The 15,572-nt window shown below is 36.9% G+C and overlaps 1 protein-coding gene across 1 annotated transcript in view; it reads left to right on the top strand.

The window, feature by feature from the left end:
• Positions 1 to 15,572, top strand: part of CTNNA3 (catenin alpha 3) — a 413,054-nt gene that overhangs the window by 351,201 nt on the left and 46,281 nt on the right. Inside the window, exons 14-15 of the mRNA XM_030453097.1 lie at positions 9,513 to 9,605; positions 15,012 to 15,193. Of these exons, the coding sequence (XP_030308957.1) occupies positions 9,513 to 9,605; positions 15,012 to 15,193 (275 nt within the window). The remainder of the gene's footprint in view (positions 1 to 9,512; positions 9,606 to 15,011; positions 15,194 to 15,572) is intronic.

Genomic DNA, 15,572 nt, shown 5'->3' with positions numbered 1-15,572 from the left:
GCCCAGGGAGGTGGTAGAGTTCCCATCCCTGGAGGTGTTTAAAAGCTGTGAAGACATGGTACTTAGGGACATGCTCTAGTGGTGGACTTGGAAATGCAAGGAAAAGAAGTGGACTTGATGTAATCTTAAATGTCCTTTCCAGCCAAAACAATTACATTATTCTATGTTCATAATGGTTACAAAGAGAATACGCTCGGAGTGGGGGATGAGTCAAGTTGCACATTAGGAAAACCAGATTCTTAAGTAAGGTTTTTTTAAAACTTTCATAGATACTATGGATCTTGTGTCTATCTTTAGGTCATTTTAATCTATGGAAGTCTGCTTGTAAATTACAATTATGTTGAATGTCTCCCCTTCCACTGGCCAGCAGAGGCAGTCAAAATGCCTCTGTAAAAATGGGAAAAAATATGCAAAAGCAGAATAGTGGTCTGAATAAATTTCTCATGTGATATGAGAGGGGAATATGCCCTGCTGCCTGGTTTCACATAACTTTGTCATTAAACCTTCCCAAATTAATTCAATTCATATACAAACCCAAGAATTTTCCATGGCCTGTTAAATATTTTGGAAACAGCAGATCATTTATATGTAGCTAAAAAGCTGTTAGTACCTATAAAATTTATTTAAAAATCATACAGTAAATAATATGTTTAGGAGCAAGACCTGAAATTGTGTTCTTTGAGTGTTTGGGGGGGTGTATGGTGTGTTTAATTCCACTTCGCTTGGGGAACCTACTGAGTAATAAAGTAGGGTAATAGTAATAAAGGCTACTGGCTTGCTACAGCAGAATCAAATGAGTGATTTGTGACAGGAAGGGCAGTTTGCACAATGGTGTGCTTGGTGGGTTATTTATTCCACATCAGCTGGCTGTGATCACTCAGCTGAGCAGTTAGTGGTTACTGTATTACTAAGTCTAGACGGATGCATTTCTGGGCATCAGAAACCCCTTAATTAAAAGCAGGAATGAAAGTAATTGATACCGGGTTCACAACTAGGGTAGTTTTATTGTCATTCTCTTACTGTCTGGAAGGAAAATCTGCTAGAACTGGAAAGTTTACGTTTCAACAGTAACTCATAGGTGGGGATATGGGAAGGATGGCTGTAATGGGACCTGTGCATTTAGAAGCCAGCTATGCATTAGATTCTGGGTTTTTTACATTTGTGCACAGGTTTTTGATTGATGGGCTTAATCAGTCTACCTTTTTTAAAAGATTTTATATTTCACTTGCAGGTCAGACAGTACAGAGGGTCAGTTGAGACTGAAGAGACTTGGGCAAATCTTGAGGTTGTAGATAATAATTTCATCTACTCCTGTCTGAGAAGTGTACTTATTGTCAGGCTTTTGCTAAGGGATACATAAATCTATCTAAGGGTTGTTTTTTGTTTTTTTTTTTTTCCTTTAGTGTGATCATTTAGCATAATTTATTTAACGAAAACAGATTGCTTGGACATGTTAGAGAAAAAAAGAAGGAAGCTGCTATTGCTCAGGCTTTATTCATCAGGTAAATTTATGTTCCTTAAGGAGTTCTGAGTTGTCTTTTCTGTCTCATTTCTTGTCCTTTCTCAGTATTGAAATGTCTTTTCAAGATAGCCAAACTTCGAGGTATTCACTGCACCTTTTGTACTTTCAGCATATTGATATGTTCCAAAAGTAGTTCCAGTTTTCTTTCCTGCATTTCATAGGACAGTCTGCTATTGGAAACACAGTTTCAAATCTCTTGTTCATGGAAGTGGATTTATCTTACCACTCCTCGGTACTCTGTCAAAAGGAAAAAGCATTGTGGAGAGTTCACCATTAGGTGAGATAAAAATACAAAATAAACATTAAAAAACCAAACCAAAACAAAAAGCAACATAGAAAAGCAAACAAACATGAAAGATGAGGAAGGATTCAAAAGTTTTTTTCTGGAAGTACCTGGAACCTCATACTGGATCTGGCTAAATGAATCTTCACTGTAGTTATCCCCCCTGCTCTGGGGTTTTTTCTGCCTTCCATGGGACTCCTCAGTCCCATTCACAGGGTGTTAACCACCTGTGTCTTGGAAACATCTCATATAATTTATAAAAATTACCGTCAATAGTGAGAACAACAGCTCAGTTGGGTTTCCACTGTTTTCAGTTTATAAATCACGTCTTATTTGGCTTTCCATAAGATGGAGCAAATGCACGTCTGCCTAAAAAGGGAATGTATTTTAGATCAACAGAAAAAAAATCTCATGTATTAAAGAAATACTTGTCTGTTCCTGTTACTTATTAATTTTCTTCATTTAAAATGGGAGCTTCTAAGACATGTTGTTAAGTTTCCTCTTTATTAAACATAAGCAAATGATACAATTTGCATGAAACAGAGTATCAGTTGTCATGTTTTTTTATGAAGTGAAGACAGTAACTTTGGTTAAAAGAGAGGCATATAATTTTAATAGCTATGTTTGATAATATTTTCTGTTGTTGTCATATGGATCCTTAAATTCTTTTTACCACAAAGGTGCTTCCTTGAAATGAAGTAACTGGAAAAAAAAAACAAGCTTTCAGTTTCCCAACTGAGTCCTCAGGTACCTGATGAAGTATTTACTCTGATAAAATCCTAGCTTCTTGTCTGATCATACAGGTTTATAAGAACTGCTACCTCATCTATAGGTGCTATCTTCCTTGTATTTTTTACCCTTATGATTACAGTACAGTTGTGATTTGTCAGGCAACCTTAGTTTCTCCTAACTTCTTAGATTTAAATATGTGTTCATTGCTTTTATACCAGCATAACTCAGTCAGTGTGTTTAAGAGAAAAATTCTGCTCAACTTGCTCTGGGCATTATGCAAGAGTGAGATAGCTACAAAGTCCTCTCAGTGCCTCAAGAGGTACAACCAAACTTCAAAAAAGGAAAGAATGAAAACAGGGCTGAAGTACAGCTTTGCAGCAGCAGAAGTGTAAGGCAGAATAGAAAATAAGTGCTAAAACTCTCTGTGCCAACTTTCTCACCTATGACAACTTCACAGTTTTTACTTTAAAAGGATTATCAAACAAGAGTTCTCAAAAATTTAACTTTAAACTGCTGAATTGCACTCTTCTGTTCACATCCCTAGTGTTTCCCAGGTACAAAAATAAAAATTTTTATTGAGAAAATAGCTATCCTAATGTATTCTCAGTGAGAACTGAACACACAGGAACTGTCACATGGAGTCAGGCTATTGAGCTCTCCAGGTGTTTCTGATGATGGTTAATGTAAATTTTTTTTTAATCCCCTGAAGTAGAATGTGATGAATTGGCTTACTGTTAAATGAGTAAATAAAAACCCTTAGCATCCAGTGGTATCAAGGTAACTTTTTCTCCATGCTATAACAGTGTTTATTATTTTAAAGCCTCAATTCTTTACCATCTAGCATAATTTTTTTAAATCAAAAATACTTTCATTGTTGAAAGTAATAATTTCTAGCCAGCATTATTAAACTGTTAGCTCTCTGCAAAGGTTTATGCTTTCACCACTAATCTTACCTGGAATTACAGCTTAAATATATAAAAAAAATTGCACAATTTTCTCTGTTAGTAACAAAAGCTGTTTATCACCTATATTTGAAAATGTAATGTGTACAGCTTATGGCAAGAAATTATTTCATTATTTGATGACTAATTCCTTGCCAGCAGTCAGTGACAATACTGCTGTCAAAGACAGTTCTTATCTCTGGTTTAATTAATCACTTGTTAGCTATAAAATCATAGTATTCCAAATAATGTGCTATGGAAAAGATGTCATTGTAAAGGAAGTGCCAAGAACCAACGTATAGACTGCACAACTGATCATGCTAATGACAAATGTGGAGGGAGGTATTCGCCATAGCATTAAGACATCACAATATGGACAGATTAAGAACATGGTATTTTAAACTGCACTTTATAATGTGGGGGTTTATTGTTTTCAAAATAAGACTCAAAGTAATTGCTTTTAGCAAAAACTGTAAAGTGCTTTTAGTGAGTAGACAGCAACAATTATATGAGGTTCTTAGTAAATTAGGAAAAATAATCCTTGCAATTTCTTTTTCTCCCTCTAGTGCATCAAAACTCTTTTCTCTGGCAGCTTGTCATCTCTCTGAATTAAGAGTGTTACAATGGTGGTGTTGTGACTATTACAAAACTATCAGACTCCAGATAAATATTTGCAGAGGACCCATTTGTGACACATTTAGTGTAGTTTGTCACACTGAACAATATGATGCTTGACATGATGAAATTTTCTAAATATGAGCATCAGTCAAATGTCCAGAGTAGAATAGGTAATATCTTTAAACCCCTCCTGCTCTCAGTGAGGAACACAATAGACAAATTCTGATCCCTTTAGCATGCATAGAAGCATTTCTGTTGCTGCTGTGGCATTTATGTACCACAAATAACTCTGTATTTGTACTTGTGTTATAAAGACATTACTCATCTACTTTGCTCCTGCTAAGGTGATAGTCTGCACTACATTTGGGAAAAAGAATGACTGATAGGGGGTTGAAACCAAGATAAGATAAAGCAAAAGAGCATATAATAATAGTGAAAAGGTCAGCATTTAATTGAATGTTAGATAAGAAGAGATTGCTGCTGCCTTTCCTATCATGATGTCGTCTTTGTCCATTTACATTGAATATCTTGAGATTTTAAACTTGGCTCTGCATTATTTTTAACAGGTGAGACTTTATTTGCAGGATTGATGGTTTCATGGGTGTATTTGACCTTTAAAAATTAATTATCTAGCTAAAATTAATTGGATAATCACTTTTTAAGAGGGTTTGCATAAAAAATGTGTTGGCAAAATTGCTGTGTCAAACACATTGTTTCACAAAACTTGGATTAAAAAGCAGCTAAACCCAGTCTGGAAAAATTGGCAGAGATGTAAAGACTAAGGACAGGCCTTGGTTTTATTAATTATTTGGCTTAAAATCATACTAGAAAAGAAGATTAAAAGTCTTGTCATCAGGGAGTTTTTCATTTCATAGAATAAAAAAAGGTGAACTTGTGGCCTGAAATAACCTGATTGCAATGGCTTGCTATTGTGGCTTCAAGTGAAATTCCAGTAAGGTGTAACATTCATCAATGCTGGACTTAGCTATAAATATGATTTCAAGTTCTCATCCTGAGTCTTCAGTAGTAAAACCATTGGGAATGCGTATTTATTACAAGCATCAGCAAAGTGGAAAGAAACACTTGCTAGCTGTGTAATGTTATCAGTAGTAATTTCAGTCTTGTGTAAGGACAGACACGAGTGTGCTTTTTGTGGAGTCAATCATGGCTTTTCATGAATGACTGAAATATCTCTCAGAATCAGAGGCCAGGAGGCTGGTGCAGGGGTCCTGTCCCATCTCACACATCTGCTTTTACAGCCAGCTGTTAAACTAACTTGTTTGCAGGCTGCTCAGGTTTGATCTTGTAATTATTTCTCCCCTTCTCCAGCATCCCTCAGGGAGACTATTCAGGAGTCCTGCTCCTATTAATACCAGAAACTAATTTCTATATTTTTCTGTTCAAATTTATTTCCAAACTCTTTTTAACACTTTGTTTCACACGTGAATTTGTAGGTTGTTGCTGTCCAGAGTCCTGGATAGGGTTTTTTACCTCAGTGTTATGGTAGGAAGTAACATTAAATTCTTTTTTTGTTTTGATCCGCATGAACAAAGCGCAACCAGCAAGGGTGGGGTGCAAGCACAGACTTTTATTTGACAATTGACACAAGCAAAATGATAGAACCCAGTGAAGGTATGGGTGTAGTGTAACGAGGCAACCAGGTGCCCCTAATTGCCAGGGAGTGAGCATGAGCTTGTGTCAAGCCCACCTGTGCCCAATTAGGGGCACCTGGTTGCCTCGTTACACTGCATATGGGGGATATGTTGCCAGGCAAAAGAGGGAGAGAGAAAAGGAGAAGATATAAGAGAGAGAAACAGAGAGACAGAAAGAGAGAGGGAGAGAAATGTGAGAGAAAAAGAGTAAGAAAGTGGGAAGAATGGGAGAGAGAGAGAGAGTGAGTCAGCACCAGGGGTGCAGCTCTCCAGCTGTTTCCTCAAGATGGAGCTGATCCTGGGCAGGGTCTGATGTGAGATGGCAGTGGGTCAAGAGACAACAAAGCAGCCACAACATGGACAGCCATATATACCCCTGAGTTCCTTTTGTTCAGCTGTCAGTCAGCTGCTGCAGAAGCCAGGGGCATTAGGAGCAGAACAACCAAGGTGTTTTCCTCACTCTAGTCAGCGCTATGGCCTGGAGGGTACTCCCAACAGCCTTCAATGCCAGGAATCAGTTCTTATCTTTTCCCTAGTCCTCGCTCTGCTCAGCCCAAGCCAGGGTCATTACCATAGAGCCATGACAGACAGGCTGCCTGGAGGGGACTTCCACAGAAGGGTGCAGTCCCTCACCCATCCATCAGTTCTTATCTCCTTCTGGGCCTCATCCCCTCCCACTCCCTCCCTTCCCCTCCCTCACTCTGTTCCAGCCAACTTAGCCAGGTACCTTCCACCCTAGCCAGGGCTATTCACTTTAAAATTGTCCTTTTGAGGCAAATTTCAATCAGTGAGATCAGCAGACTCTCACACTCAGATTTCTTTCTCACATTTACTGTAAATTCCATACATTTTCTGTCTTAATAGTGAATGTGCCATTTATGTCTTGCATTCATCCTCACCCTTTTCTGTTACTTGCAATTGCTGAGACTCCAGTTTATGTTGGGGGTTATGTATGTTTTATGCTAAAGCTGTAAATGCTGAACCTTAAACAATATTTTCAAATTCTTTCCATTCTTCTTATTCCAGTCCTAAAGCTCTGCTGTTCTTCCTGTCCAAAATTTCTGTTTATGGATGATAGTATCCTATTTTGTACTACAAAAATTATTGGTAGCCCTTTCCAGTTTAGACATGCAGTAACATGCAACATATTTCTTTATGTAGTAACCAAGTATTATGTAGCTTTAAAAAGGAAGTGACTTTTATTTCTTTCCTATAAACCTCTCACTGAATGAAGGCTATTTCCTGCCTAAGGACCCTGGTCAGTGTAATCCCAAGAAGCTAAAGTTGCTCCATTTTAATTCCTTTTCTGTTACTGGTGTGTAGTGAAATGAGGCAACCAGGTGCCACTAATTACCAGGTAGTGGGCATGAGCTTGTGTTAAGCCCACCTGTGCCTAATTAGGGCGGGCCCCAACTGCGCATGAGCAGGATTAGGGGGCCAATAAAAGGTGAGGCTTGAAGCACAGGCTCAGCTCAGTCCTGATCAAGTCAGCAGAGAGGTCAGTCAAATCTGGAGCAGTAGCACCGAGCCGGGCTAACCAGTCCTGAGGGCAACAGACTCAGAGCACTCTTTGTGTACTTCTGCTGGAACACCTGTTGGACCTCAGAGCACCGTGCCCTAAGAGAGGTTTGTCTTGCAACACTGGTCCTCTAATAAGAATGTCTGTAAGTGTTCCGATTAAAGTAAGTTTGTGATAGTTTTGTTTCATGAATTTCTGACCACAGAAAAATCTGGTTTTCCTTCTAAATCATAACTTTTCAAACAGTTTCTGAGTGGTAACAGGTTTTTGCTACTGTGGAATTCTTACTGCATCTAATTCCAGGATTAAGCTAAGAGATTTCATCACACTTTTAGTTTTTGCTGGGAAATAAAAGATTCCTTTTTCACTTGCTTTACGCTTGCTTCTGTTTTTCCACTACAAGAATTATGTTCTGCCAACTGTGCTCCAGCTTTGAGTTCTTTATTTCCTATAATGTTATAACACTTATTGTTATTATATTTTTTTCAGGGAGTAAAATTTGCTTCTGTGCTCATGAAGTAATGGAGTTTAAACTTTGTTTCAAGGCTGACATTGAAGTCCACTGGCTTATATTACCAACCTCTGGCCACAGAGGTGTTTTCTTAAATTATGTGAAAGTTTCCAGATAGATTTATTCAGTTTAATGTAGTGCCATTATCATGCCATGGACTCAGCAATAGAATAACAGAACCCTACAGTGTCTCTCAACACATCTTGTTCATATATAACTTGACAGTAAAAACAAGGAGTGAGAACACACTGCAATTCTGAATTTAAATAGCTACCTTTGACATTATTGAAAACTGGGTAAAATTAACAACCAGGTTTTCTTCTGCCCACTTTTTTAGTGTGGTTAGCTAACAGTCCTTCTCTTGTCATGTTTCTGTTGGCATGTCAGACTTTTGGGATTCTAAGAATGTTAGGATTTCACTCTAATTGGAACCCCAGATGTCAAACTCGTAGTAGATTATTTGGTAGTAGATCTTTTGACAGTTATGTATTGAGTCTGGTTCTATGCATTTTTGATGTTTGCTTTTTTTAAATGAGAATCTAATTGATATGAGATTTTTTTTAATGTCCTATTGCATGAGCAGAAACAATTTATAGGGAGAATACTGAAATTTTTGTGTGTTTCGTTGTCCAGGATCTTATTAATATAAGTAATATTGCTGGTAATGGTTTTGTTAGTGTTCTTTATATAACCATCTTCATTATGCTTTTTTTCCTAAGTTATTTATGGTACAAGACAGAACTCCTCCATTAAGATTTCATGTTTTTTTAAATAATATATCAGTAAGTGGAAAGGAGGAAGTAAACGTGAAGACATGGATTGTATAGAAAATCTCTTCATAATTTAACCAATGATTTTGATGGACTAGGTCATGTATGGCTTAAGGAATTGTTACCCAAAACCTATGTTTCTGAAGCATTCTTTTCATTGCAAGTACTTTGCAGTAGATACAGTACACCCAGTGAAAGTCATAGAATGGCCCACATGACTCGTGTTTTGGAGTTTCCAGGAAACAATAAAAGTAAAAAATTCAATGGAGATGAAGAGAGAAGAATTCAGAAAGAATATTATTCGAGGAGGCTAAAAATAGCATTTACTTTTTTTCCCCAACATATTTAATAACTGTTTGAAGGTTAATAATTTAATGGTTTTGAAAGACTTATATGAGGTATGATATAATTATATTTATGTAATACTGTTGGGATTAACTTTTTCTATCAAGAAGATGACTTGATACCATTAATTGATATTTTTAAGACCTACTTCTTCCTATCCAACTACAGGATAAAATCAGGCAGCCCTAGGAAAATGTCACAGCAGCAGAAAAAGTTGTTAAATTTTGACAATGCAAATGTGTATTTTAATGTAATAAACTGCTGTTGCTTAGATGGCAGTTAAGGTCACCAGAATGTAGGCATCCATTTTGGTCATGTAAAGGTTTCTTTGCAATGATACAATATTTAAATAAAAAAAAAAATAACCTCCCCGAGTACCATCTTCAGTCAGTGTTTTAATTAAAGCATGGATATTCTGAGCCTGGTTCAGAGTTGCCTAATACAGTTCAATTTCAGTTAGCATTTAGTAACCAGTGCACTGCTGGGACAGGACTGGTCTACGCTTGTCAGGCATTATCTCGGACCAAATTGCAATACATGTTTGATGTTAGTGCCAAACTTTATAACCATAAAGGAAAATAATTCATTTCTACTTTTTTTTTTTCTTTTCCCCCCCTAGACACCCGAGGAACTAGAAGATGTATCTGATCTTGAAGAAGACCATGATTCACGTAGTCGTACTAGTATTCAGACTGAAGGGAAAACTGACAGGGTATGTACTAAACCAGTTTATTGAAAAAGCAGTTCAATGAGGGAAAATTGCTGCTGTTCCTATGAATCTACTTAAAGTCACTAAAATCATTAAAATCTTGTTCAACTCTTAATAGATTTGTGAAAATGTGCAGAGGACATTAAACAGTCTGTATGACCTGTAAGAGAAAAAGACAGACTGGTTAAGTTTTAAATATTTACTGAATACCTAGTAAAGGTACAGACTCACAAAATGTCTGCAATTGGAAGGGACCCATAAGGATCATCAGGTCCAACTCTCTTGTCCTACCTAAAACTAAACATGACTGATGTGGTCCAGACACTCCTTTAACTCTTCTCAGTGCTTTGACCACTTCCCTGGGGACCCTATTCCAGTGCCCAATGTAAATTAGGCAGAAAAATTATTACACTTACTGAATGAAATTGTAACAGGTTGCAGTTTCATAGGTGTGGCTTAGTCTAATAGGAGATAGGTTAATAAGGATTTTTTAATATCTGGGTCTTACTGAAGCCTGCAATTCATATTAAGAAAAACTAACCCCTACAAACAAGGGAGTTCATATGTATAGAATAGCAAAGGGTATATCTAAAACCTCAGCCATTGCAGTGCATGAGACAATTTTTCCTGCAGTGTTCATATGTGAACCTATGCAACAGTCTATTGCTTAACCAGTGAATTAATGAGAAACTATTAAAAACTTAATATACTATTTGAAAGTTTCTGTATTTCTTGAAGTTCTCAATCTGGTTTTCTTGTTCTATCATCATTTCACCCGAGGACTTCACTGAATTACTGTTTATTGTTTACATCCAAACATTTTTAAGAGACTGAAAATGTTTTTGAGGTAGTAAAAGGTTTGTTTGGACAAAATTAATATACTTATTTCATTAGTTTCAACTTATTTCATTACTTTGCTTGCTCAATATCTAGAGCAGTAACAGGTCTGTCACACTTGATTGATAGTAGTATTATTTCCATAATGGAAACTATAAGTGATAGACCTAGTGGGTAAAAAGCAAAAACTTCAATCTAAAAAGTATTATGCAAAGAGAATGGTATTTTAGTTCACATTTGTTTTCCAGCAAACATTTTTTCTTCTGTTCAACAAACACAAGTATTTTCTTTACTAATACCATCAATTATGGGAAATTAATGCTTTTCACTTGTGTTGCATATGTGTATGTCAGTTATGTGTAAATTAACATTCAGTTGATTCTTAAACATTTTGAGAAATGTAACAACCATGTGAAAGATCACCTCATACCATCTTACTACTCAATCAACATAATTGGCAGTTAAAATGTACTAGCTGTCCTTTTCCATTAGAATTACTCTTTGTAAATTTTGGAACGTTTTCCCCAAGTTACAGGCTGAAAATTCTATTGTAGTTAGTAAAAGTAAGGTTTAGCCTTCAAAATATTTTCCATATAAGATGCTATGAATTTGTTTCAAACCAATGCAGATGGTGTGCTTGGATATTTTCATAAATACCCAGTAACAAAGACACTTGAGGTTTTCTCTCATTGAGAAAACATCAGTAGTGGTTTGTAGATGTTTGCTATCCTAATGTAGTAATAAAAGATCCTCTAAAGCTTTAAAAGATCATATTTTCACATGAGGTCTTCCATTTCTCAGATAAAGCAGAATACTTTTTTGAAGGGAATTTTCTTTGGAAATAAACCTGTAAATAAAACATACTTCCAGATGTCTCCAGAAAGTACCAAGTAAATGCTGAGGACTGTTGCAGGTAGGGAGATGGATATCAGGAATCAGAAGCTAAGTTAGGTTATTGCTATGGAAGGCTCTTGTTTCCTTGCATGACACACCATATATAACGAGCACTCTCAGTGAATTTGGTGGAGAGGTGCAAGGAACAGCAACTTACAGATAAACTATGATTAATGCATCTGAAAAGCCAATGTTTTAATATGTTACCCAGAAACTTGGTAGAAAATTACTTAGACTAAACTTGATACGTATTTTCTTAACCTGTTTTTTTGGGTTTTGGGTTTTTTTTTTGTTGTTGTTAGTTGGTTTGGTGGTTTGGTTGGTTTGTTTAGTCGGTTTTGTATGTTTATTTATACCTAGAACCTATATAGCAATGTGAAGAATCTGTGTAGGGAAGATAGATTTTAAAGTTTTGACAGAGACTGTCCTCTGATTTGGCCTCTGCAGCAGATTTCCTATGCTGTTGTGAGGCTTGTGTATGCAGTGGTAACAGGAGGAATGACTGTAGCCAGAACTGGCAAGATTGTAGAGTAATGCTTTTTTCTTCTTGAGTTCTGTCTCTTGGGCATATCCACTACAGTAATTCAATTTTATTAATATATACTTGTCTTGATACTAGTTGTGAATAACAGCACTCTTGATTCCTCTTGCTTTGTCAAGAGTGTTGTATCTTCTCCTATGTCACATCTCTCAAAGTTCCAGCAGGGAATTAGTGCCTATGCAAGCACCTATTTTCTTTTTCTTTTTATCACAGCATAAAAAAGGTACCACTACTGGTAAAACCAGATGTGATGTGCATAAGCCACTTACAGCAAAGGCTACAAAATCAGCAGTTCTAATTTTTTTTCTTTGTGGAAAAAAATAATTTATTATTAATTATAATTTCTGCAGAATCAATCTATATAGAGAATTGAGTGTAGGTTAGTGGTGAAATGAGAGGATGAGATTTGACCTCATGTTTGTGTTCCTGACTCTGTGAGTATATAGGAAAACTTGGAAATGTTACTTTCTGATCTTTCCCTCAAATAATTCCATATCTCTAAGACGAATGTGAGTATTTACAGCATCATACCACACTGTGGATACAGGATAACTTGGGCAACGTGCTGAGGTCTCTCAGTGATTAATCTGAAAGTCCTGAATATTATTTGTAGGGTGTTTTTGTTTCTCCTGAAGAAGCTCCTTGGGGCCAACTGCTTGTGGATCCCAGGTCTAACATTTTTCTCAGCTGAAAGTTAGATCCTTCTCTGGCTGTTGTGTCTAATTTGTATAGAAACACACAGCTTATCACACAGTAATTTTGCTTGGGGAAATTTATACCATCATGATCAGTGTAATTCCGCTGAGGTAGTTAGTGGCTTGTTATCATATGATTTTGTGTTGAAGGAAGGTCATGTAAGTATCTGCCCAGTTAATTTTCAGCTGTAGAAGACACTGCACATTCTGATGATAGGAGAAAATTGAGGTGTTCAAAGTTACTAAATTAATGAGAAGAAGAGCCTAGTGGAATTTTAAAGTTATTGCTACAGGTTAGGACTTCATACTGAAGGAGAGAGGAAATGTTTTAGCTCATGAATAATCCACTTACAGATGACAAGAGCAGAAATGGTTTCAGGCAACCACCAATCCATGTTTTTTTCTGAGTTTCACAGGCAGATTTGTGACTGCATAGGAAAAATGCCTGAGAATATGATGTTTTATACAGATTTTTTGCTTACTATCTTTGTGCAACAATCATGTACTATACTGCGAGTGAGAAAATTCAGAGTGTATTTACTGGTGTTATATCTTAAATACAGCAGTCCATAAAATATGGCTCAAAAGATATTTACCCTTGTAAAGATGGCCATTAAAAAGTCTCACCAAGCTATCTAAGAAGAGGGAATAAACAGAAAAACCAAGACTAAGAACACCTATTGATACTTGCACAGAACAGTACTTGAAAGTTATTTTTCCATCGGATGAATTAGCTCTTTTTAATCAGATAGCAAGTACTTCACATCTAAGATGAAGTACTTCACATCAGCATGAATGCTGATATGCATTACCAGGAAGCATGTGCTGTTTTGTTCATAAGAAGCAAAATTTAAAATGTTTTGTAAATTTATATTTATGAAAGGCGCACAGAAGCCTGAAATCCTGATAAGAATTCAAGTGTAATACAAATAATAACTTTAATTTTGGGTGAGTTCTGCTAGTAATAATTGACACTTAATATACAGCAACAGATTCCTTGTCGGGAGTTATGATCTGTAAAAAATATTTCATTTCCATGCTAATTCTTAAGTTACCCCCATTTCAGTAAGGGAGAGAGGAAGTTAATGGAGGACTCAAGGTTGCAGCAGTCGAGTATTATGCAGCGTTACAAAACAGAATGAGAAAGAGCCCCAAGAAATAGACTGATCCAGGCATTTGTCCCAAAGTAGAGTAAAAAAGTAGAGTACTTCTTCCTGATGTGTACATATATGAGCAGTCTCTGTTTATCAGTTTGTTGGGAAGTTTTTTTCTTGATGCATCGTATGTTGCAATTCAGTGTGATAGTCTTCTCTGCAATGAATACAGAGGATCTGACCTTTTTTGTATATGTAATTTTTTCTTCAGTACTTGTTGATCTTTATTTCATGTCCTCTCTATTTTGTAAATTCCAGATTAAGTAATGTTGGAACCCTTTATCCTTTGAGGTAGTGCTTTCTGTATGTCTTTTCTCCATTTTTTCCCTTCTGGATGCTCTTCGGCTGGTTAATGACTTGAATTTTGTATCCAGACTATTCATATTGCTGAATACATTATGCCAGCTGTGATCTCAGCAACAAGCACTAGAGTGAGATGAACACTATTTTCTTCTGTATACATACTTCAGAATGATTCCTGTGGGAGAACATACTTGGAAGGGCCAGGACTGCAATATGGCTGCATAATTTCCCCCCAATAACTCTCACATCACCACAGAGGCTGCAGGGCAGCCCTGGGAAAGTCCAGGCTGGACTCCTGGAGTCAGCAGCAGTTGGGAGCTGGAGGCAGGAACACACAGGTTCAGGCTGGCACGGATCAGGACCACAGGCAGAAGAATGGATGGAATCCTCCCAGGATGCCAAAGCAAAAGGGAACAGGCGAAGGAAGGGAAGCAGGAAGGGGTTTGACCCTTGTGATCCCTCAAATTTATACTGAGTATGACGTATATGGGATTGAATACTCTGTTTGGTCAATTCTGGCATCTATCTTGTCTGTTCCTCCCCAAAGGAGGCTGCAGGTGGGATCTCTTCACTACTTCTGGAGGATAAAATGTTCCTCAGAGCTGAGCTGTGTCCTTGGCTCTGCGTACCACTATCTAGCTATAACTAGAAACATTGTGTTATCAGTCCTAGAAGCAGACACTGTCTGACAAATTTGCTGTTAATTTCAGCAAGTGCCACTACTTACAAGAGACTTAGCTGAAAGCAAAAGTACAAGACAGAAAATCACCTTTATCCTGGCCCAAACCAGGACAGACCCAAACCAATAATAACATACAGACTTTAGAATTCAGAAGTGCTAAGGGTGGAAGAGCTGGTTTAGGCCACAGTGTGTTCAAACTGTATGTTTGATAATACTCAGTGATATTATTTATTTTTTTAAAAAATTAACAAAGAAATGCTTTGACACAAGATGTTTTGCAGATTAAATTATTTTATGTTTCAGGCCAAGATGACTCAGCTGCCAGAAGCTGAAAAGGAAAAGATAGCTGAGCAAGTGGCTGACTTCAAAAAAGTTAAGAGTAAGCTTGATGCAGAGATTGAAATATGGGATGATACCAGCAATGACATCATTGTCTTGGCCAAAAGGATGTGTGTGATTATGATGGAGATGACTGACTTCACAAGGTAATTAAACAAGAAAAGGGTATTCAATATTTATAAATGTTGGAGACTGTTGTGATATTGGTATGGCAAGAAAGACTTGAGTTTTTATTGTCAGGTAACAGCATCCTAACACAACTGAGTGGCTAAGATAATGTAGTTAGCTTTACCATCCTACCTAGTAGTACTGAAATGTTGGAAGAGAGGTTTGAGGTTTTAGACTATGCCCTCTTTTATTCATTCGGTTGGTGGCAGGCTTTGCATAAAGTAACAAAACAATCTTCATTTTAAGTTATAGTTTTGTCTCATCTGTTCTTTCTATATGTACCATTCCATACTGACATTTCGTGTTTGGTGCTACTTGTGAAGATGCTGCTCAGACAAACAGTATATTTCTGTATTT

Source organism: Calypte anna, chromosome 6 (genome assembly GCF_003957555.1).
Source record: "Calypte anna isolate BGI_N300 chromosome 6, bCalAnn1_v1.p, whole genome shotgun sequence".
NCBI classification, from domain to species: Eukaryota; Metazoa; Chordata; class Aves; order Apodiformes; family Trochilidae; genus Calypte; species Calypte anna.
This window is presented reverse-complemented; position numbering and strand designations above follow the sequence as displayed.